At 45.3% G+C, this 25,519-nt stretch overlaps 2 protein-coding genes across 2 annotated transcripts in view; one reads left to right on the top strand and one right to left on the bottom strand.

The window, feature by feature from the left end:
- LOC135213020 (peroxisomal targeting signal 1 receptor-like) overlaps positions 1–25,519 on the top strand; it is a gene marked incomplete in the record, with an annotated part of 149,154 nt that overhangs the window by 26,001 nt on the left and 97,634 nt on the right.
- Positions 15,147–24,003, bottom strand: LOC135213293 (peroxisomal targeting signal 1 receptor-like). Its single transcript, XM_064247274.1, has 8 exons — positions 23,954–24,003; positions 19,764–19,926; positions 19,452–19,579; positions 17,304–17,429; positions 16,888–17,012; positions 16,637–16,766; positions 15,476–15,656; positions 15,147–15,334 (listed from the first exon to the last, which is right to left on the bottom strand). The coding sequence occupies exons 3-8, from the start codon at positions 19,515–19,517 to the stop codon at positions 15,147–15,149; spliced, it is 816 nt and encodes a 271-aa protein (XP_064103344.1). The 5' UTR covers positions 19,518–19,579; positions 19,764–19,926; positions 23,954–24,003.

Here is a 25,519-nt window from a genome sequence, read left to right as displayed (position 1 = left end):
AAACGAGCTTTTATCTGGGGGTTCGAACCTGTCTGAAGTCAAGAACTTGAGGACTACATCCAGGTTCCAACTAGGAGGGAGAGAAGATCTCAATTTGGTAGTCTCGAAGGACCTAATGAGATCATGAAGATCCTTATTCTCTTCTATATTCAGGCCTCTGTTACTGAATACAGCCGACACCATTCTCCTATATCCTTTTATAGTGGAAACAGCCAACTTAGATTCTTCCCTTAAGAAGAGAAGAAAGTCGGCGATGTCGGTCACAGAGGTACTGGATGAGGACAGCTTCTTCGACCTACACCATCTACGGAAGACTTCCCACTTCGATTGATAGACCCGCAGGGTAGAGGACCTGCGGGCTCTAGCGATTGCGCTCGCAGGTTTCCTAGAAAAGCCTCTCGCTCTGACCAGTCTTTCGATAGTCGAAAGGCAGTCAGGGAGAGAGTGGGGAGGTTTTTGTGGAACCTCTCGAAGTGGGGTTGTTTGAGCAGATCTGTCCTTTTGGGAAGAGATCTGAGGAAGTCCACTGTCCATTCCAGTACCTTTGTGAACCAGTTTCGGGCAGGCCAAAAGGGAGCAATGAGAGTTAGTTTTGTTCCCTTCGATGCCACAAACTTCCTTAGCACTTCCCCCAGCAACTTGAATGGGGGAAAGGCGTAAGCGTCTATGCCTGACCAATCCATGAGGAGAGCATCGATCGCTATGGCTCTGGGATCTTCTTCCAATGAGCAGAAGTTGTCCATCCTCCTGGAGAGGAACGTGGCAAACAGGTCTATCTGCGGTTTCCCCCAGAGGGACCAAAGTTCTTGGCAGACTTCTGAGTGGAGTATCCACTCTGTTGGAAGGACCTGGTTCTTCCTGCTCAACCTGTCTGCTCTCACATTTCTTACTCCTTGTACAAATCTTGTTAGGAGTATTATGCCCCGTTCCTCCATCCAGGTCAATAGAGCTCTTGTAATCTCGTAAAGTGAGAAAGAGTGAGTGCCTCCCTGTTTTCGGATGTAAGCCAGAGCCGTGGTATTGTCCGAGTTGACTTGGACTACCACTCCTCTGACTTCCGATTCGAAGTACTTCAGGGCTAGAATGGGAATAGTCAGAAAGTTTTCCTTTCGCATTGATATGCAATGCTCCCTGTTCCTTTGTCCAGGTGTCTGACACTTCTTTTGGACCCAATGTTGCTCCCCATCCTGTTTCCGAGGCGTCGGAAAACAACACTAGGAGAGGGTTCCGAATCGAGAGGGACACTCCTTCGTTTCTTCTCAAGGGGGTTAACCACCACTTCAGGTGAGACTTTATCTCCTGTTGAATGGGAAACGAATCTGACAGTTCTCCTGTCTTCTGATTCCACATTCTTCTCAGGTAGAACTGCAGAGGTCTGAGGTTCAATCTCCCTAGGGAAACGAACTGCTCCAACGAGGAAAGGGTACCCAAAAGGCTGAGCCATTCCCTCGCTGAGCTTCGTTCTTTCCCTAAGAAGTTCGAGACTTTTTCCAAGCCTTCGAGCAAATTCTCTCTTGCGATGGAAAAACTCGAAAACCCCACTATAGACCATGTTTCTGTCTGGGGGGGGATCATTTGTGATTTCTCGAGGTTTACGAGCAGTCCGAGTGATTGTATCAGTTCCAGTGTCGTCTCCAGATCCTTCAAGCACTGATGTTCTGATTTTGCTCTTATGAGCCAATCGTCTAGATAGAGTGATATGCTTATCCCTTTTAGATGTAGCCATCTTGCCACGTTCCTCATTAGGCTCGTGAAAACTTGAGGAGCTGTGGATAGGCCGAAGCACAAGGCCCTGAATTGAAAAATCTTGCCTTGCATCATGAAGCGAAGATATTTCTTCGATGAAGGATGCAGGGGGACATGAAAGTAGGCGTCCTGTAGATCCAGGGAGACCATCCAATCTCCGGGTACGGAGAGCCGCAAAGAACCGATTTGGACGTTTCCATAGAGAATCTTGTCTTCTCTACGAATCGGTTCAATGCGCTCACATCCAGTACTGGTCTCCACCCCCCCGATGACTTCGGAACCAGAAAAAGACGGTTGTAGAAGCCTCGGGAGTGTGGGTCCAGAACCAATTCGATGGCCTCCTTCTCTAACATCTGGTCTACAAGATGCAATAGAGTTTCTCTCATGACAGGGTCCCTGTACTTCGCAGACAGTTCCCTCGGGGTCGTCGTTAAGGGAGGTCTGTCTCGAAAGGGGATACGATATCCTTTTCTCACTATGGAGAGGGACCAGTTGTCTGCCTCTCTCACTGTCCATTCCTCCGAAAATTTCACTTGAAGGACTGATACGTCATTTTGTTTTCTTGATAGGTCTGAATGAAGACCTACCTCTTTTTGCCATTCCTCTCTTCTTCGAGGTGGGTCGAGAAGAGGAACTCCCTCGAAAGGGCCGCTGAGGGGTACGTGACTCCCTCTTCAGAGCAGGAACGGATGTCCTCGCTTTCTTTGTAAATTGGACCAGTAGATCTTGTGTGGCCTTCTCACTAAGTGAATGGGAAATGTCCCTTACTAACTGAGAAGGAAACAGTTGGTCCGAAAGAGGGCGCGTAAGGCAGGGACGTCCTCTGGATAGGCGAGACTGCTTTTGTGAGGAAGGAGCTAAACAAAGCTCTCTTCTTTAGTATTCCTGTTCCAAAAAGTGAGGCCACTTCCCCAGATCCGTCCTGGACTGCTTTGTCCATACAAGACAAGACACTATGAAGGACTTCGGGGCTCAGAAATTCAGTATCCTGCGTTTTCTTGGCCAAAACCCAAGGGACTAGTTCTAAAAAGTTCAATACTTCCAAGACATGGAACAATCCCTTGAGGAGATGGTCCATTTCTGAGTTTCCCCATGTGGTCCCCCTTTTTTTTAAAGCGGATGACAATGCCTGTCTCCTCAACGAGTCAACCAGAGTCGAGAAGTCCGCTTCGGTCGAAAGCAGGAGAGCAAGACCCATCGATTCTCCTGTCTCATACCAAATACCTCTCCTTCCCGATAGTTTGGAAGGGGAGGGCAGGCAGAGACGGGCGTTTTTTCCAGACTCCTCCTTAGATTTAGCCAGTTTTTCCACAATCGCAGAGCTTTTTTCATGGAAATGGTCAGTCTCATCTTCAAGAAGGAGGATGACTTTGAGATCTTAGTACTCGTGAATAAAGATCGAGGAGAAGGAGGTGCGGCAGGACTCAGAGAGTCTCCGAACTCTTGCAGTACAAAAGGGCTGCCAAAGTCTTATAATCTGAGAGGCCCACCCCCGTATGAGCTTCTGAGTCCGAAACATCTTCTAATTCATGTTCGGTCCTGATGGTGGGGAAGAGCGATCAACCGAAGAGGAGCGTCTCTTTTCGCTAGGTGAAGTGTCTCTCGGCCAGTATCTAAGCCACCCTTGCAAGGGCGACAGCCGCCTGTGCGACATCTTGCGTCCTTGCTAGGGCGAGGCTGATCCTGCGAAAAAACTATCATGATCTCCCTCCTGACAAGAGCGACGGCCGCCTGTGCGACATCTCTCTCTCTTGTCAGTAGAGGGATGTCCTTGCAATACACTCTTAACAGAAAAAGCTCCATTCCGACAGGGGGTATACGGAGCCTGTGCTGACATCTAGAGTCCCTGTCAGGAGAAAGGCTGATCCTGTGCAAAGCTAAAGAAGCCTCTTGGTTAATCTCTCTCTCAACGATGGAAGATCCTAGTGTCTGCCGCTTGGATGCCGATTGTGGCGCCGGGCTGGCACTTCTGGCGCATTGCCCAGGCCTCGCCTAGGGCTGGCGCTTCTGGCGCTTTTCGCCTGCTTCCTGTCCGAGGAGTAGAGTAGCAGAGCTTGGAGCCAGATACGTCTGTCCTTCCAGTCGATTTCTTTACAGGAAGGAAAGATTCTTTTCTTCTAGGAGTATCCTTTTTCAGAACCCCTACTAATGAGGAGATCTGTTCTTGCATTTTTAAGAGAATCTTGGTAGCTGTATCCTCTTCTTCCTTATCCAAGAGCGGGAAGGAGGTCTAGAGGATGTAGGAGACTCCAAGTCGAGAGCTGGTGCACAATGGCACTCTTAGATCTCTTCCTCTCGCATGGAGATTCTTCCGGAAAACATTCTGGGCTCGAATATAAATTCGGTGCCTTCCAACTCCTATTCAACGGGCGAGAAAGTTCGTCCGAACTCCAGCCCTTTCTTTGAGGCGAAGAATCTGATGACGAGAAACACTTTTTTAGGATGCTTTTCCAATAGCTATCCTTGGCAGTCTGGGACGCAACAGAATCTGTCGAGGGGACGCCTGATCGGTGGGGATTCTCCATCACCTCCGTAAGGCTGTCGACATTCCTTCTCCTCTGGGCCTGGGAGCGGGTTGGAAGAGGTCTAGGCCTGGGAGCGAGATAGAGCCGATCCAGACGCACCCTCCACTACACTGGAACACTTACGTCACTTTCACTGTGCTTACCTTGCAGAGCTTGCATTTGAAGCTCCATCCTTTTGAGGGCAGCTTTTAGATCTGCAATCTCCGATGAAGGATTTGCGTCTTTGTAGTACAAGAGGAAAGCAATTATAATTTAGGATTATGGTGGTACACTAATTGGCTCGTTAGAACGAGACCTACTTACGCTTCTGGAGGAACCGCCTTTCCTAGCCCTATCCATCAATCTAATTTCCTTAAATAGGAATTTAGAGTCTTCCATTCTTCCTCATCCAAATCTACACATTCATTACAGGTGTAGTTTTGCAGAGCATTCATTCATTCTGCCTACACCCCTTACAAACCGTGTGAGGGTCTACCAAAGCTTTCGGTAGCCTCACCGTACAAAACCCTCATTCACACATAGTCTTCTAACTGAAAACTAGAGTCCGACATTGAAAGGACTGAGAAAAATCCAAATCCAAATCCAATTAACAGTCCACAAAAGCGTATGCCCAACCAAAGTATCCATACGTCATTCCACCCATTAACCAGTCTAGAAGATCAATAGCGATGAAACACGAAAATCAAGTCAGGAGGAACCAACAACAATGTTGATGGTCCGGCGACAGAGAAAATCTGAATTAGAAAACGGGAATGGTTCCTATTCCTGCCACCCAGCGGCAGGGCGGTAGATCACCTTACCTACCTGTAGCGTGTGCCGCGAAATTAGAATTTCTGTCGGGGACGACGGAGTCTACAGCTAAGTATATATCTGACAGGGAAGTTGAATGTATAAAAATGTATTTAGTTTCACACTGTTCTTTATAGAAATACGAAGGAAAACTTTGAACGCCTGTATCTCAAAACTATACTTATTGACCTTCAAAATCTATCTTCTCACTTAGTTTTAAAGCTATAACATTGGAATTTGGTATATAACTCAGAAAGACATTATAGAACAAGCAAATGGAGCCCTTTTTTCCAATTTTTGTTTAGTCTTTTTTTTATAAATTTTTTTCTCCTGATTTATAGGGTTTACTTTTTTACCATATTGAAAAATTCATATCTAGCAAAAAAATGACTTTTAGAAAAAAAAACTCCTCATTCGATTGGAGGTCTACATCAGGTCTATATATGGTAGTAATCCTAGGTCTTAATATTCAATATCAAGGGAGGAGATAGAATTTGAAAAATGGTTATTTTCGGGATAAATCGGCCTGGCGTCACAAAACCGAAGGTCAGAGGCGAAAATCATATACGGTTTGGAGATGTCCCAAGTCACCTTATTAAGTGGTATGAATATCAAAGTCCTGTCCTTAAAAAATGGCATTAGCCGGCCGGCCCCCGTAAGTGTTGGTAATTTTTGAGGAGTCTTGTTCAGGCTGTTCAGGTGACCAGGGCTAATTCAGGTATTCAGGTAGTGTATTGCAATATAGTACTAGTAATCACTCAGGATACTTTACACGACTATCCCCTACTCAATATTGTTCTTCATGAAAGATTTTGCATATACTCCATAATGCAGGTCCATGGACGCTATCATATGGCTTTTCTTAATTAACAGAAATCATGAAAAGGGGATTTTGAACTCTATAAACTGCAGTGCATAGGTCTTAAGGCAAATATATGATCTGTACAACTTCTGTCTTCTAAAAATCAGCTTATTGATCTCTAGTATTTCATCAATTTCTTTCTCAGGCCTTTTACATTTTTTTTTATCCAGCCTGCTAAGAATAAGCATACTTTCATAACAACCAATGCAAATGTAACCTTTATGGTAACCAATTCAATCTAGTCATCTATCTTTCATACCACAGATATGACTATCAATTTTAAATCATCATGCTTAGCCTTCCCATTCTACATTCTACAAAACAGACTGGTTAGCATATGAGGTGTAATTTCATTTCCAGCTGAAGTCATTTTTACAATGATTCAATCATAGACCACTGGTTTTCATCTCCTTCATTTCTGCAATGATTCAATCATAGACCACTGGTTTTCATCTTCTAAGTTTTTGCATTACAAATCCCACTTCATAAAAACAAACTCACTGACTAATATTCAAAGTGCTACTTTTGGTTTGGCTTTAGGTAGACTTCATTATTTTTCATCCACATATATTTCTGTTTCTCCACATATTCCCAATATCCAAGTAATTCTTCTACAGCAGATACAAATGCCTAACATTAATCCAGTCTTCATTCAAAGTTTGCAACTCCTCAGATATATTTTCTAAAACTTTCAAAGTATTTTGCTATTTAAGTGCAAAACCTTTTAACATTAATCTTCAAGAAGCTCTACTGTATTAAAACTAGACAATGTCTACTTTCTTGCCGAGGTCTCTTAATTTCAGTAATAGTGTGGCAATAACAAGTTGATCACTTCAAACATCTGATACCTTTTAACATTCTTGTGTTCTTGTATTCTTTGTCTCTCTCCAGGAATGGCTATGTGATTTTTTTTTAAATAACATCTGGAAATGCTCAAGTGTATTCACTCACTTTTCATTTGCAGACTTTTGAGACTTTCTAGCCTGTAAAATCCTCCATACCTTCACTGTTCACACCAAATTTGCCAGTCATATCACCAACAATAATTTTCATACTTCTTTCTGGTATTTTATCTGACATTCTCTTGTTGTTTACAGAATTCATCTTTAATTTCTTTGGGGTGTTCATTTGTTGCTACACAGCAAGCTCTGTTGTGATTTAAAACTAGTAAGAAGTGACTTACTGTTCACAGCTCCCTGGTCAATGACTTTCCTGCTGCTGGTGTTAAGATTATGCCTACTCTACTTCTACCAATTCCTTTGCTCTTCCTATATAAATATCTACATTAACCCTGCTGAATATTTCTTTGATTTGGTGTCCAATCCAAAGACTTTGAATTCATTTTCTACCTGTTGAATCTGTCCATTTCTTTTTGGCTTCTTGTATTTTAATTCCCATTTATTCTTAGTTTTTGTAAACCAGTAAAATGACAATTTGTCCAAAATTGCATTTTTCCTAACATACAACCTGAGGTCCTTTTACAATAGGAAGGTACTAGCGGCAGCTGGATAGGTTCGTAAGCTTTCGAACAAGGGTTCGGTAGTTAACTGCTTGTCCGACAGGCGCGCGCGCGCGACTGGGAGGTAAACAAATCACTTTTGCTTTGGCCCAAGCAAAAACTGCAGAGTGAGGGGTGGCATGAGGTGGGGCTATGTTTGTAAAAGGACCTCAGTTTGTATAGTTAGGAAAAATGCAATTTTGGACAAAATTGTCATTTGTTCCGACACGGCATACAAACCTTCGGTCCTTTTACAATAGGAAGACTCACTTCTTGGTGGGTGGAATCTGAGTCTTTTGTGAACGACTGGTGTTCGCCCAACCTTGGAAGCCTCCCTGGTCGTAAGAGCAAAGGGAGGGATCCAAGCCTCTGTCCGATTGATCGGGTGTGCACCGCAGGGGGGGATCCAAATGGGTTTCAGGGGGACCTCTGGACCCCACCGGAGTTACTTTAAGAGAGAAGGCATTTTGCGTTAATTCTTCTTTTCGTACCCAGCCATAATGTTTAAGAACTTGTTCCTGTACAGGAGGGCAAATATAAAGTCATGGGTTTGACTCTTGTAGGCATCCACTTCCCCCCCTTGTAGAAGGAAGGAATAAGTGGTGGTGGATATTCTGCTCCTATCCCTAGTGAAAGGGATAGGATGGGGCTCTGTCATATAGCTCACCTGCATCTCGTCCTCATCCAGCGTAGTGACGACCATGGCCCTCTGCCCACAGGTAGAGGGGAAGGAAAAGATGGGAAGAGAGAGCCAGTCACTCACTCACTCACACATCCATCCACACAGTCACACCCAGGACTCGATGCTGTTCAGCCTGCGAGGGTCTGGGTTAGCTACACAACTTGTCGAGCAGCCACCACGGGACGTCCCAAGGAAAAGGTATCCAAGGAGACCTGTGGGCAATAATCCCGAAGGTAGAAGGACGTAAAGGTAGTCTGGTTAGACCAGACCCCTGCCTTCAGGACCTGCGCCACGGAGAAGTTCTTACGAAACGCCAACGATGGGGCCAATACTTCTGACTTCGTGAGCTCTCGGACGGGACGTACGGATGTCGTCACTAACCATCAGCCTCATACGCCCTCCTGATGACCTCACGCAGCCAGAATGAAAGAGTGTTCTTGGATACTTCTTTCTTGGTGAACACCCCGGTGCTAACGAAGAGGCGTCGACACTCAGGCCTGAGGTGTCGAGTTCTCTTCATGATAGCGCCGTAGCGCCCTCACAGGACAAAAGCAGCATCTCATCCGCATCATTATCGTGAAGTCCAATAGGGTGAGGGAATCGTTGAATGACTCGCAACCTGTCATCAGGGACTGACGGTTTCTGAGTCTTCGCCACGAAGTTCGGGACGAAATCGAGCGTCACGGATCCCCATCCCCTGGAGTGTCGTACATCATAGGAAAAGACCATGAAGTTCCCTACTCTCTTCGCCGATGCCAGGGCCAGCAAGAAGAGGTCTTGAGGGTCAGATCCCTGTCTGACGACTCTCCGGAGTGGCTCGAACGGTGTTCGAGTCAGACTCCTAAGGACGAGAGTCACGTCCCACGCAGGGGGCCTGAGTTCCCTGGGTGGGCAAGACCTTTCGAAGCTCCTCATAAGCAAGGAGATCTCGAACGAGTTCGAGATGTCCAACCCCCTCAGTTTCAGGACGAGCGCCAAGGCGGCTCTGTATCCTTTAACTGTGGGGACTGAGAGGAGCTTCTCTCGGCGAAGAAAAAAACGAGGAAATCCGCTACCTGCTGAAGAGTGGCTCTGAGAGGAGATAGACCCCGTCTACGACACCAACCACAGAAGACGGTCCCACTTCCCCTGGTACACAGCTGCAGAGGACTGACGGACGTTTCCAGCCATCTCTGTTGCTGCGCTACGAGAAAAGCCTCTCGTTCGCAAGAGATGGTGGATAACAGCCAGCCGTGAAGACGTAGAGACTGGACTGCTCGGTGGTACCGCTCGACGGTGTGGCTGGGCGAGAAGTTGTGCCAAGGGGGAATCTCTCTCGGTTTCTCCTGCGAGAAGAGCCAGCAGGTCCGGATTACCCAAATGGGCCTGTGGCCATTTGGGAGCCACCAGGATCATCCTGAGATTCGGGGTGACCAGTGCTCGACTGATCACCTTGCGAATCAGGCTGAACGGGGGAAAGGCATAGACGAAGAGTTTGGTTTCCCACGGGTGTTGAAGAGCGTCCTCTGCAGCTGCCCATGGGGTCGGCACGGCCGAGAAGAAACACCTGGAGCTTCCTGTTGTGCCGGGTGGCGAACAGATCCACGACTGGTCGCCCCCACAGGTCGAAGAGCCTTTCCCGCCACGTCCTGGTGTAGAGACCATTTTCGGTCCCTATCACCTGATCCCGACGGCTGAGCGTGTCTGCTACTACATTCCTCTTCCCTGGAATGTAGCGTGCCGACAGCTCTATTGAGTGTGCCTGAGCCCACTGTGCACCTGCCGAGTCAAACGGTACAACGGGGGAGAGACACTAGGCCCCCCTGTTTGTTGACGTAAGCCACCACCCGTGGTGTTGTCGCACATCAACACCACTGAGTGTCCCATCAAAGCGGTCCTGAAAACTCTTGGAAGAGCGAGGAACGCTGCCTTGAGTTCCAGAACATTGATGTGAAGGTGCTTGTCGTCTCGTCCCACACTCCTGAAGTCAGCAACTCCTCCAGGTGTGCGCCCCATCCCTCGTCGATGCGTCTGAGAACAGCTGCATGTCCGGTCCGGGGGGGGAGTGCGCAGAAGGCACTCCTCTTAAGAGGTTCCTGTCGTCCAGCCACCAGGCTAGGTCCTGCCTCACCTCCTGCGTCAGTGACACTGGAAAGCTTGGGGGGATCCGTCGCCTGCGACCAACTCTCCTTTAGTCTCCACTGAAGAGACCGCAGGTGAAGACTGCCCGTGAGGGACTAACTTCTCGAGTGACGACAGGTGTCCGATCACGACTTGCCATCGCTGAGCTACCTGTTCCTGCCGAGACAGGAACTGGTTGGCTGCCTCCCTGAATCTGCTGATCCGCGAGTCTGCGGGGAGACTCGCCCTGCTACCGTGTCGATCAGCATACCCAGGTACTTCATCCTCTGCTTGGGCTCGAGATCGGACTTCTCGAAGTTCACCACGATCCCCAGATCGCGACAGACTCGAGCAGTCGATCCCTGTCCTGTAGCAACTGCGAGCGGGAGCTCGCCAGGACTAACCAATCGTCGAGATACCTCATCAGACGTATCCCGTGCGAATGGGCCCAAGCAGACACCAGAGGTGAACACTCGCGTGAACACCTGTGGGGCGGTTGAGAGACCCGAAGCACAGTGCCCTGAACTGGTACACCGTCCCGTCGAGGATGAAGCGGAGGTACTTTCTGGAGGACTGATGAATGGGTATTTGGAAATACGCATCCTTCAAGTCCACTGAAAGCATGAAATCGTTCTCCCTGATGGAGTCGAGCACTGAGTGTGCCGTCTCCATCGTGAACCGCCCGGGTCTGGCGAACAAACCGGTTCAGGGGAGAGAGATCTATCACCGGGCGCCAGCCTCCCGTAGACTTTTCCACCAGGAAGAGTCGACTGTAAAAGCCCGGTGACTGATCCGTGACGATCTCTACAGCTCTCTTGCTCAGCATGGTCTTGATCTCCTGTCTCAGTGCTACGTCCTTCGATGACCCTGGAACGTACGACTGCTGTTGGACCGGGTTGGAGGTGAGGGGTGGCCGAGATTCGAAGGGTAATAGATATCCCTCCCGAAGGACATCTACAATCCAGGTCTCGGCGCCGTAGCGCTGCCAAGTTGCCCAATGGCTGGCCAGGCACCCCCCCACTTCCGGCAGCAGGTGAGGGGGAACGCCGTCCCTAGCGTTTCCCCCCTTTCTTCGACTTCTTCCCAGAGCCTCCACGGGATGAGGAGGGCTGGTTACGGCTCCCCTTGCTAGAAGTCGAAGAAGACAGAGTCATTCCTCGGGGCTTCGACGCAGCAACCGTCTTAGCAGCCGAGGAAGCGCTAGCCGAGCTCTTAGACTTGGCCGCAGTCCGAGGCTGCCCAGAAGCCTTCGAGACTGCCTGGTGAACCAGACGGTCACTGTCATCAGTGCGCCGTCTGTCCACCGCAGCGTCCACCATCTCTCCTGGGAGAGAGACGTGGAACTCCGTAGAGGTCCGTTTCGAAGCCCCAACGCCCGCCTCACGCCCGGCCGCCCCTGGAAACCCGAGTAAGGACAGCGTCCCTTCGTCGGAGAACCAGGTTGGCCCACAGGTTCACCGTCTGGTGGGCAAGGAAGGAGATGGCTCTTCCCCCACCCCACTGGCAAATTTTCTCCTGAAGGCCGAGTCATCTTCGGGAGAAATTCCCCCGGAGTTGGCTGCGACCTTAGATACTGTGAGGGACCACAGATCTAGCCATGAGTACGGCCTGGAAAGCTGCCATGGGCGGTAGATTCCAGGCCTAGTGCCCTCTTGGCTCCCGAGAACCACAGGTTCTCGGACAGGAGCTGTTGGCAGAGACACGGACCCGGATCGCCTAGCTAACTCCGGGTTCACCTGTTTGGGCTGGCATTGGGTCTTCAGATGGCACGTAAAACCGCCGCTGTCGTAGCAGAGGAGATGGAAGTAGCTTGCTTGACCTGCCAGACTTGAGCGAACCGTCTTGCCGGAGACAAGCGATTCAACCTGGTCCGCACTGAGTCCGCAAGCTCTGAACGCTCAAAAGGCCCACCGTCTTTCTGGTTCCCTTCTTTTTTTTCGGGCCCCAGAACGACTCGAGCCGGGACGTGGGCTCGGATGGTGGAGCGGTGATCCTTCCCCGAGGTCGTTGTGCTGACGAATCAGCGCAATAACCTCGGCAAAGTTCCTCTGGATCTCGGGAGTGACTGCATCCTGTGGAGTCTGGGGACCGTCCAGTCCCTCAAACAGGAGCACCTCCCGAGACCCTCCTCCCTCAAGGAGAGGAGCAGCGAGCAGCCCCCTCTCGGTCTCCTCCAACCAACACCTGTGCGTACGACCTGGCTGGTCCGAGAACCGAGCCTGGTACGTACGACGACGTGGCGGGATCCTGAGGGGCGCACCCTCACGATCACTCCTCAATACCTCGCCCCTCCCGGTGTAACCCGAGGAGGTTGAAGGTATGGGAGAGGAAGACCTGACGCTCCCTCCTCGCTCGCTGGCAGAACCAGCGGGCTTGGAGGACTGCAGGCGATCGCCAACCCGCGGCGGTGGCGATCGAGCTGCAGAACCTAGTCGAGCCGTCTCCGGCTGTGGAGAACGGTATGGACCGAGAACAATCGGCACCCCGGTCTCGTGTGTCAGAGGAGCTGGTGCTGGTCGCCGTACCCGATCGCTCTCTGTGAGAGCGACGGTCAGGCGACCGGCGAGCTCCACTGTCACGGTGAGATCGGTGCGTATCCTCACGGTGCGTCAGTTCGCTGGTACCAGCCGTTGGCTGGTGCCGGCGAACGGGGGGGACCTCTTCCCAGCCTCAGCCCGTGGCCGTCATGGACCCGTCACGTCCGCCACGGGGTAGCCAGCTGCTCGCGTGAGAGCGAGAGCTGGTCTGGTGAGAGTCGCGTGAGCGGCTGTCACCAGTCTTCCGCTCCGTGCCGTGAACCTGACGCTGAGCGGACTCAGAGGTCTGGTTCCTGGCTGCACGGTCGCTGTTAGGCGACCGTACACTCGGTACCTCTCGCGAACGAGCGGCCGAGCCGGATCCTGCTGCTGTGGCCGAACCACTGACAGCAGGCGAGGAAGTGCCGGTGTTAGCCGCACCCCCTCTGGTCCCCCGTAGTCTTCTTCCTTGCGGGAGAAGAGACGGGTCCTGCTCCCGAAGGAGCAGGGCTGACCAGCGGAAGAACCCCCCGTCTCACCAGAGGCGTGAGACGGGCCCTTAGAAGTTCCCGAAGGAGACTTCTTAGGGGGGGGGGAGGCGACCTTCTTCTTCTTAGGCGGGGGGGAGAAGAAGAAGAAAAAAGGGGAAGAGGCGGCAGACGACGACGACGACGAAGAAGACGATGAAGACGACGACGACACCTTTCCTCTCTTCTTCTTCTTCTTCGTCAACCTCCTCAGGACCGACGTCAGATCTGTCATCCAGGACGGAGCCGGGGCTGCTGTTGCCGAAGCAAACAGGGCCGGGCCCGGACGTACCTGTCCGAACAGACCAGCATCGGAGCAGCGGCGCCAGGCACAGGAACAACATCAGCAGGTGCGAGCATCACAGGAACGGCAGTCGCAGTACAGCAGGAGCAGGAACAGGAACAGCAGCGGTTGGTCACGGCATAGGTTTACGGCAGAACTGTGTGGGAGGTCCCAGAATGGGTCGAAAAACCAGCGGCACAGGACTTTCCTCCGGTACCGGTGGGAGGTCCAGGGGCGAGCTCTTCGGGCACATGAAGTCCCGGTCGCGGCAGCAGCACGGCAAACCCGGTGGCGGCATCACACTCCCCCGAGTTACGGCGACTGGTCCCTGCACCGATGTTGTGGGTGTCACAGAGACCGCGTGCTGGGTGTACACCAGGTGAGGAGTGACGCGTAGCCGGTGTTGTCAGGGTCGTGGTGGTGGTTGTGACTGTTTGCATGGGTGACCGCCACGGAGCCAGCGCGATGATAGAGCAGCCCCTGACACTCGGGCACGCCCTGCAGGTCCCAACGATGCCCACACCTGTCCGAGTTCCTCCTTCACGGCAACCGCGCACCTGAGGAGGCAAAGTCGGGTGATTAGAAGGATCCTCTACCCGCTCGCGCGAAGACGAGCGGATAGAGGACCCAGAGTACAACTCTACGTCAGGGTATCTAGCGCCCTCCTCCACACTCGACACGTCAGGAGAGGAGAAGGACCTAGACACCCCCCCCCCGAAGGGGAAGGCGCGAGACGTGGAAGTTGAGCGGGCGGCAGGAAAGAAGACGAAGTGTCCGTCACCAAAGGAGTCGCGGGAGAGCTTTCCGACGACTCCTTTGCAGGCTTCGCTTCTTCCTGCCCTCATACAAAGTCCACTGCGCCTCCGACCAGTCATTACATAACATCACAGGGCTCGGCCCGGGTGCACTTCGCGCCCCCGACACCGAGCACACAAAATATGAGGGTCAATCTCCCCGGGAACGATCGGAACTTCCCGCATTTACGCCCTTCGATACCCGGGCAAAGTCTCCTTGGGGTAGCGAGGCGAGGAGATTCCATCATAATTCAATAAATGAAAGCAGTAATTAATATGCAAAGAGAGAAGATTGTACTTACAATAACTCTTTCATACACAATTACAACCAAATACTCAGAAAACAAAGCAAACGACGAGCAGCGGGGCAGAGAGCGTCGAACATCACGTCCATCCACTGTGAGGCCGAAAGCAAAGTGGTTTGTTTACCTCCCAGTCGCGCGCTAGCGCAGCCTGTCGGACAAGCAGTTAACTACCGAACCCCTTGTTCAAAAGCTTACGACCTATCCAGCTGCCGCTAGTACCTTCCTATTGTAAAAGGACCGAAGGTTTGTATGCCGTGTCGGAACAATTGTTAGTATCCCATATACCTGAGAATGGGGGACATTTAACCAAATCATTAGCATCCTATATCCCTTGGAATGGCAGTTTATTTCTTTTTGAATTTGTTTAAAACATTATTTCAGAATCTTCCATGGATAGCCAGTTTCTGCAAAATACATTTCCAAGCTTACTAAGGCCAATAACCTTGCACTGGTTGCTTACTAGGCATTAAGAGTTGAAGCCCAGAAGATGAAGAAATTTAAACAACTTTACCCAAGCCATCATTCTGCTGACAATGATTTCTGGTGCTCATCCTGAGCAGGGCAAAATTTTTCACTATGGATTTTGCCTTTACCTGAGGTGTCAGCCATACCCTTAGCTTCCACAGGCAGGGACCGGACCACCTGCTGGGCCAGCTGGACCAGGTTCTTACGAAGGGTCAAGGACACTACTCCATGACGGTAACAAACTAACAAATCCCAATTATCCCAAGTATGTCTCCATATAAAAATATATATATATTGATATTATTGGTGGCCAAATAATCTAAAACCTTCATAAGGGGACCAGTTTTTATATGAAACATGGAAATAAAAGAGAATTTACATACCTGTGAACTCCTTTTGCCACTGTTCATGCAACTGCTGTTTTTGTCCTTGAGTGAATTCGGTGCTCCACGATTCCTCCAAGTTATTTTCCTTTGATGTGTTAGACGACAAAAATTCATTTGTCCAGTCTTTGCTCACATCACCTTTTGAACCTTCGCCCAGCTTTTTTATAAACTTCATAAACTGAAATAATAATTCCTTCATTAATCGCTTACTGCAATAAGATGGTTTAATAACTGAATTTTTCTTTTTGTCTTTACTTCACATTCCTTTGGACTTTTTCCACCCATAGCTATCCACTTAACTTTATATTGCTCCAACTGTACCTTTAACTCAAGCAAATTCTTTGGACAAACCCTATAAGTCTAGAAGTGATTTAATGGTCTTGTTAAAATATACATAGCTGCAAAATAATTGATGTTCATGAGGAACTTAGGAGTAGGCTGTCTGGGGGACTTTTTCTCCTTCAAGTTTTTCCTTGTTAAGTAGTTTTTAGAGCGAGTTCTAGTCCACATTTTGCTCGGGCACATCCGTGCATAATCACACCAGAAGATTGAACTGACCTGCAATAGTGAGTCTGGCATATACCATTGCAGATAAGTCTATGCTTGTCTTCAGGCATTATCATGCTCAGCAGAGCCTGAGTGAAGTGCGACCTAGAATTTGCTCAAAAAACTAATTATCCACAAAACAAAAAGACCCTGGATGACTTGTGCCTTACTTCAATGCCAAGCTTATGACTTACTCATCATAGACATTCCAGTTACCTTCCAACTTGGATGTATATTACATTTTTTTTAAGAAAAGAATTCCCATCAATGATTGTTTATATCTGCTTCTACAATGATATGATGAATATAGGAGAGGCACTGGCAGAATATAGTAAGCAATTACAAGAAAGAATTAAATTATTTTACAAATTAAATGCAGCTCTAGCAGCAAAACCCTTTAATTCTACTTATTGGAAGGAGAGCTACCTACTTACCTACCTATTTTTAAAAATAATAATTATTTTTTCTAGTCATCACAAATATCCAACATACATTATTTCATATAACAAATACATATATCATTTCTACTAATACTGCACCATTTACCTTGGTCAAAGTTTAACAAATTTGTAAGTAAATGATTGTTGATATCTGCAAGCAAAAAATACCTACTTCAGTGTTGTGAAACTTTGGATCGTCAACAGTTCCTAACAGTTCATTAGCTGTTTTAGCCAATTCAGAATCTTCTTGCGGATTGTACTCCTCAACCCATTTACTGGCTTCTGTACTGGATGCATCATCTCTGTCAAAACAAAATTAGGCATGATAGCCAACAGAGTCTCCCACTGCATTATCAAAATTTATTAGCTGGTCAAAGTGACAAGTTTTAGAACAAAAACAATGACATACACCAAGGTGCTTACAGAAAGTTTTCATTGAGGTATTCATGTGCCCAGCGTGTATCATTGTCTGTGATTATATCTGGAGAAGTTAAACCATTTTGATGCTCGACAAACTCCTTTGTCCAGTCACTACCAGGGCCAATTTCCTGAAATAACAAAATTACACTAGCTCATCCTCTGACTGCAAAATACCAAGGGCAACAATGAAAACACCACTGGATGTTTATTTCTCCTCAGTTTAAACAAACAAGGTGTCAGCATACATATATCAATGTACATATATACTATATGAATAAATTTCCCAGAAATAAGAAACCCTAATTTCAATATTTTTCAGGTAATAATTGAAAATGTTCCTCAGGTGACAATCAACATAAAGTGTGTGTGTAAAATGAGGACACTGAAGTAATACAAGAGCATTTACTTATAAAACCCACCTGAACATGTGTTTCTGATGCAAGATATTCTTCAGCCCAAGTCCCAGCTTCAGAGGCCAAATCTGCAATACCAGGACCTCGTAATGGACCAGCTCGAGCACGCATACTTTCTATTTCACGCATTTCCTAGAAAAACAGAAACAATAAACCAATGATGTCAATAAAAGCGTCGTACAATTTCAATATCTATTTTGTAATGTGCAACTGCGACCATCTTGGTGTTGTACAGTTTACTATACTCAAGATTTCAAGAACTTTATAGTGCTATACACACAGCTTATAAGAATTGGGTGTCATTAAGGATAGCTGGAAATATATTGTATAGGGATGAAGATATTAAAGAAAGAGATGGGAGAGAGTATTTTGAACAACTTTTAATACTGAGAGAGGAGATGGGGGAAGCACAGAGGGTGGAGAGACCAGTGATGGAGATACAGGATAGAGAAGTGAAGACAGCATTGAGTAAAATGAAGAATGGTAAAGCACCAGGTCCATCGGAGTTCCAAATTGAAATGATCAAATTACTAGGTAAGAGGGGGTGAAATGGTTGCTGGCTTATTAAAACTATATGGGAAGAGGAAGATATGCCAAGGGACTGAGAGGAGAGTCTAATGGTATACATGTATATATATGTACAAGCAGAAGGGAGATGTTATGGATTGTAATAACTACAAGGGAATTAAACTAACAGAGCATTGATTGAAAGTTTTAGAAAGGATACTGCAAGAGTGATTAAAAGTGTAAAGATCGGGAAACAGCAGTATGGATTCATGAGGTAGAGGGACGGCGGATGCCATCTTCATAGTAAGACAGCTACAAGAAAAGAGGCTAGAGGGACACCAGGAGCTTTATTGTGCATTTATAAACCTAGAGAAAGCATACAATAGAATCCCAAGAGAAGTGATGTTTTGGTGTTTGAGGAAGAGTTAAGTCCCAGAAAAGTTGGTTAGACAGGTTGAGATGATGTATTAAAGAACGAGCACAAAAGTAATAACAGCAGATGGGAAAACACAACACTTTGAAGTTAGTGTTAAATTACTCCAGGGGTCAGCATTAAGCCCATTTTTATTTGTGCTGGTCATGGGATGTGTTGAGTGAAGAGATCAGGAATGAAGTGCTGTGGGAGCTGTATGCCAGTGATCTGGTGTTTGCTCCTGAACATGAGGAGGACCTACAGAGGAAGGTTGGAGAGTGGCAGGAGTCCTTAGAGAGAGGTGGCTTAAGGGTGAATGTGAATAAAACAGGTTTTGGTGAGCAGTAGAGAAGATGGAGACAAAATGTAATACAAGAAAGAAGAGGCTTGATTATAAAACAGGCAGAAAAGTTTAAATACTTAGGATCTTCTTTAAGCTATAGGGAGGATGTGAGGCAGAAAGTGGGCGGTAGGATAAAGCGGCATATGGGAAGTGGAGAGATGTAGCTGGAGTTGTATGTGATAAGAAAATACCAATCAAGCTAAAAGTCAAGATCTATAGCACAGTGATGAGACCAGTGTTAATGTATGGATTGGAAACTTGGGCTTCTAAGAGGAAAAGAGGAAGTAAAGCTTGAGAGAAGAGAATGCTCAGGTTGATTATGGGAATATCACTGCTTGAGACATTGGAAAAGATGAAATAAGAAGAGCAGGCTTAGTAAAGTTAAAAGAGCTGATAACAGTCACGATTGTGAGTGAAGAGGGCTTGGAAGAACCTGTAGAGAAAGAAGATCGAGAGGCAAGATAAAGATGTCAAGATAAAGTGAAGGAAGATATGGAAAGAAGAGGTTTGGTGGAGGATGATGCCTTTGATAGAAGGCAGTGGAGAAGGCGCATCAGGCAATCGACAACTCCCCCCCCACTCCCCTTAATGTAGGGATAACAGTGGGAAAGAAGAAGATGCACAGCTGCAAAAAAAATAAAAATCAATAGTGCATTTACTTTCAAATGCAGTGAACTATAATAAACAAACAAAACAAAACAAAAAAAAGCTACAGATACTGCTACAAGGTAATCTCACTACTGAAAATAAAGACTGGTTGATTCACAATAACTAAATCCACTTGCAAGGTTGCAATCAATCTAAAAATAAAACTTATTCTAGACAATAATTTTTATATGAGGTATAAAAGTACAACGAAAAGTACTGCTAAACAGAATCATAGCCCTCATACCTGTAGAAGTGAATCCATTCTAAATGCCTGGGGAGCTGCTGCAGCGGCTGCTTGTGTTTCGGTCATGAATTCTTCAACCAACTGGTCTCCTTCTATGGTAGGCCCATACTGAGTTTTATAAGCACCCCCTGCACAAAGAATTGGTATAGTCTAATAGCATGCTTACAAAGCAGCAATTATGAACGATAATCCTTAATACAAAAGAACAAGAAATAACCGCTGACAACAGAGAGTGTAATGGGGTTGAATAATGTTCAAAAGTGACAACTGGTACTGTTACAAATTTTAATTAAAGAAACTTCCAAACTGTACCTTGTGAAAGGGGATGCCGATGATGCCAGCCTAGTCCCTCATCAGCCAGTGCTTATCACGTATCACATGTTGGGTCAGGCGAACGAGGGCATTGCCCTCACCACACTGAGCATCTACTAAATTGCGTTAACGCCATCACAGGTTCCCTTTAGATCAACTATTTCTGAAACATTTTAATTTATTACAACTAAACATTTTTTTTTTTTTAATTTTTTTTTTTTTACAAACACGAATGTCACAAGAATTTTACTTACTGCAATAAATCCAGAAAATACTACATACAACTAAGTGCAAGATTAATATTTTTACAGAACAGCTTTAGTTAGGCAGACAATAATTCTTGACATAAAAATCTAACAAGTTCCAACCCACATTTTTTCAACTAGAAAACCTCGTTGCTAAATACCCAACTGGTTCCGTGCAAAGTAAAAACACCATACAAACAAACACTATAAAACCTCTCCTAAAGCTGCCTAAGTGGAGGATGCTGAACTGATCTAAATACAAGTACTGCACAGTATGCTGGTTAACAAAATAGTTCATCACTGCCTAACAGAAGTTACTTTAATTAGGAAAGACAGAACCTAATTATGGAACAAAAATACTTCACAAAAAAAAAACACAAAACTACATAATGACATACTATTACTAAAATTTCTTCTACAATGATATACTAAAACCAGTTACCAATGTAACAAGCCAAATTAATAACACTAATTGCCTATTAAAGCAAGATTTGAATAAGTATCTCATAAAGAATTAAAAATCAATAAATTTTAATACAATCTGCTATAACCAATGCCAACATCCATTTTTACCAAACATGAAAGCATAACTAATTTACAAATGATGATTTAATGACATGACACATGAGAACATGAACGAATACTGACAAAGATATTGTGCTTACTGTAATACACTTAGGATACGCAGCGGTAATATGACTGGTGGCAAAAGTCCCTGGAAGGGTAAAATCTCCAGCTAGTTTACTGGAAATGCAAAATGTTTAGGTTAGCTACTTTCAAGAGAGACTGTGATAGTATGTAACATCAGTAATTAAAGTTTCCCCAAAAATACACTTATGTATAAAGAATCTGATGAGATGGCATCAGAACATTCAATGCGTTGTGACTATTACTAGTCGTGGGTGTAATGGAATGGGGGGGGGGGGGGAGGGGGGGGGGGGTTTAAGGAGGAGCAAAGCCCTTGGGAAGGTTCGGTGACAAGCTCAGAGGAATGGTTAGGTTATGATATACTATGATTGGCACATTAACTGCCTACTCTCCCAAAATGAAAACATTTTGATATTGTAAAAAATAATTATAAAGCAAACAGAATAATCTCTATTCTGTTACGTTGCCCCAATAACTAAAATTTTAAAGAACTAAAGATAAGTTGTCGTAAAAAAAAAAAAAATAAGAAGAAAATAAATGTTAGGCTACAGCCTTAGGGCCAAGCCTTTGAGCAATAGACAACAAATCGACAGGATACCCCCTTATGGACAAATGTGAAAGGCCCAAAAATAAATACAGGAACCCCTGTAAGCTACCCCCCAAATCATTTCCTAACCCTAGCCTAAGACCAGATAGCTGAAGGTACCGTATTGTATGTAATGTACTATTTGCGTATGTATAATGAATGCTATGTATGTATAGGAGTAACAAAAAATTAACACAAAAATTACCAAATTACTAGCACTATTGAGTGGGCAGTTCAATGTAAGTCTGAACACGTGTGCCAGACTCCCATATACATTTTGTCCAGGTTTTGGTTTCTATGTAAAGTGCAATATATACTTTAATGCAGCTACTGTGTATACCATATGTATGTACTGCACTGTACAGTGTACAATTTACAACACAGTGCACTTGAATATCACTGGGCTTTTCCATCCCCTTCTACTGCATAAAAAGTTAATCAGTATAAATCACTCACTCAACTAATCAACTTTGGTGTAATGCTCTGCCAGTTAGCATAGCTGAGCAGTTTTTTGTTTCTCTTTTGGTGTTATGCATCCACAATTTGATTATCACTTTGTACATCAGTGGGAAAACTTTTCCGTGCAAGGGCCACATTCAAAAATTCACATTTTTATAGGGCCGCTTAGTATAAAAAAGCAAATTATTAATATTTAAAATAAAAACTAGATATATTGCAAGGCTTTTAAAGGAAAACTGTAATTTTTTTTTAGTAATATTTTAACGTACTTAGAAGATTCATATGAAATGCATTTATTTGAAAGAGAGTAGCTAGTAGGTAACTTCACATGAAACACATTTTAAAGACAAATAGACTCATTTCAAATTGAGTAAAATTTGAAAGAGAAAAGCCTCATGAATTCCTTGAGCGGCCTGAGGATCGTAGTTTGCTCACAACTGTTGTAAATCCATTCACACACTGTGTGCTTTCATTTACATTTGCTACTTAGTGTAGTTAAAACATACTACCCTCTTGCCTTGAAAAAGGTGCAGTCCAGGGCAGAAGCAGGTATGGGAGGTGCAGATACATGAAAGATTCCTGTTGGCTAGGGAAGCAAAGTGCATATCTGATTGAAATTTAAGAATGGCCTAATGATTGTAAACTACATTGGACTAGGCTACATGAGGCCTACGAAATTCACAGGGGCGCTGCAAAGAACCTCAGTATTGCCTACAGTACACTGACAACACTACCTCTATAGATAGGGGGTAACAGAGCAGAAGGGTTGCACACATTCGATCTAGTATTTCTGCATAACAAATACACCTTAAACCTAAACTGTCCTAGGGTGTGACATGCCCTGCCTTGGCCAGAGGATGATGAAAAACCTCCTCCAGACTTTCCTAACGTGATATTCTGCATAATAGAACAGTCTTTGCAAATATGCAGTTATACCCTTATGTAACCAGAAAAAATACAGTAGGTATTTATTAAATATATTAAAGAGGAGACCTAAAGTTGACTCTGGAGTGAATACTAAAATGTTTGCTTAGGGTCAAGTGAAGTCTGGAGAGTGACAACACACGTCCTTTTGATGCCTTAAGGCTAACTTGTTGATAATATGTTATCGAGATATGGGAAGTGAATCGATGACGCGAACGCCCTTAACCTGACGTCTACCCGAAGGTAGCCATAGGCCTGGCCTTAGCATTAGGTAATGTTTACGAGGTAAAGGATGGGTTATACCTAGGTAGGCCTGCTCATTTGAAGATCATTTGGCAACGATAACAAAATATATCCTTTAAAAACAGGACTGTCATCGTATTAAAAGGTTATTTAATGCCATTGATTACCACGGCTAAAGACGCATCGTCACGCAGCAGATAAGGGCAAACTAGGCATACTAGGTCGCCTTCACGATAGTCGGAATCGAAACACATCGGTTTCTCTTGGACCGATGTCCAAATAAACGAAACATTCATATAAAGGCAGGAATTAACATGCAAAATCATTCCTTAAAGCTGCCGTTTCATCAAGACGCTTCAAGGTCACAGTGGTATAAATCAGCTAATACCTACAATATTAATATCCAAGGTAGCAATTTCAGCATCCTAACTTCGCCTCGTTCGCGTTCGGATGCCCTAAAGCCTTTATTTACAGTATTCAACTCTCTTAGAACGCAGGTAGTCCCTAAAATATATATCTGATAGTCAGTTTTAATATTTGTTGCATGTTACTTGCAAGACGTTGTATATATTTGGACCATCAAATTATCAACTATTTTTTTCCTTTCTTACAAAGTCTCTACCTTGCTGGTGAAGAGTTGAAGATCTTCCAGACATTCCAATAATGCTAGGGGTAGGGGCATTTACAAACTTTTTTTTCCAGATAAGATAAAAAAATAAACAATCACCATGCTTCGGGCACATGTGTTAAAGATGGGTATAAAATGCCTATAAGACATGCAAAAAAAAAAAAAGTCGTCAAGCTATAGACAGGGTTTTTTTTATGACATACTTTATACGAACCAGAAAATGCAAATTTATACAAAGGGGTTTTTCTGACTGCTCACTGTTGCATAATTGTAGATTTCCAATTTTAGTTTAACGTTTTGACTGCATTGCTGCTTTCTTTGTAAGTCAAAGAAACGTATATGCAATACACAGAAAATAAAACTTCTCCTTCGGCAACCAAACTTAATTATTACATTCAGTTGCATACACAGATCACAATTACCACCTCAACAACCAGCAATAGCACAAAATTCTCACCAAGGTAAAAAGAAACGTATGGTTGCACCCCTGTCTTAACAGCTCAGTAACAGGTGCTCTGCACAACTTCGATAACCAAGGTAAAGTGACTGACCGAGCCCACGAACCGCAGACTGGGATGTTTAAATAAACTAGTTGGCAAGTCTATTCAGCCTTGGGTAGATTTCACATGGGCAAGCAGATTTGTTGTCTTCGAGATATTCACAAATGACGTTTACGAAAACAATCCACTCTTTTATATACCCTTAATTTTGCGTCTGGTTTGTTACAGACGTTTTTACGACGATACTTGGCAAATTGCCAGCTTGCAAATTTGCAGTTTTGTTTACCATTTTCATCATGTATGCACTTACCGTGCTAAGGAGGTTTTCTGTTCGTCATTCCACAAAGGAATCAGTTTTTAAGGCTGTTACGCAGACAGACACACACACACCAACACAACACGTAGGGGAAAAAAATACAGACATTCCTATCGCGCTAATATCAATTCAGCACAATGTTTCTCTTGGATTTCGTTGTTGTTGCGCCGATACTTCGACAATTCGTTCGTTCTTCAAGCTTAAAAAAAAAAAAAACTTTGCCATTTGCTCCCTGTTATATCGACTAGTTAACCCTGGTTCATGTATAAAATATTCCATTAGATTCCACAGCCACACCCTTTGTCTGAAGTCGAGCACCACAATTCTCGTGCAAATAATCTCGATGCACATATCGGCTGGTAAAAAGCTACGTAGTTAGCCACTGCTTTATTCAACTCTCAACGCTGTATGCAAGAAATTTCCATATCTGGTGCTACCGACCAGAAAACTAATCAGCGTCACGTCTAACTCCTACAAACACTGCATCACCATGTCTGTCTCACGTAAGCATCGGAGTTCGTGCACACTAAGTAGTACTATGTATGACAGTTTAAAACCGGACAGTGGCTGAACTGTGGGCGACTGTTAAGGATATTTTGCTCCCTCCGACTGAAATAAAGAAGTCAAAATAAAAAATTTTTATGGTCTTTGGCGAAAATGAAAATTCGTCTAAAACAGAATAACTTTTAGAAACCTAGTTATAGTAGATAGAAATTCTTCATAAACTTCATTTCACATCGCCTAAACCTGAACGCCGCTCTTGACATCTTGTTTTTTTCTTTTTATTTGGCAATTCACAATTTGAAAGGTTGTTCGCTCACATGAATCGACTCATCGTGGAGTGAAAATATTTTGTAAGTCAGCAAAATTAGAAAAAGAAAATATCTCCCAAAAACTGTCTGATTCCTCAGAAGGGAGAGGTTGCTTAAAATACTGATTGCTCTAAGCAATGGTTCACCTGTAGGCCTATAACCTACCTGAAAATTGTAAGCATCGTGAAACAAATTCTATGAAAAGTTCGAATCGTTCGCTGGTCTTGTCAAATTCAAAATTTCTTCATGTTGTTTACAAATAGGCCAATATGTCACCAAGAGCTCACACTCCTAGAGAAGCTTACTTTGGGAAGCCCGGAGCCCATGGTAGCTATACCTATCCATGGAATTGCTACAACTGAAATCAAATCCCTCTTTACCAGATAATTCCGTAA

The sequence above is a fragment of the Macrobrachium nipponense genome, chromosome 42 (genome assembly GCF_015104395.2).
Source record: "Macrobrachium nipponense isolate FS-2020 chromosome 42, ASM1510439v2, whole genome shotgun sequence".
NCBI classification, from domain to species: Eukaryota; Metazoa; Arthropoda; class Malacostraca; order Decapoda; family Palaemonidae; genus Macrobrachium; species Macrobrachium nipponense.
The sequence above is the reverse complement of the archived record's forward strand: the minus strand, read 5'-3'. Positions and strand labels throughout refer to the sequence as shown.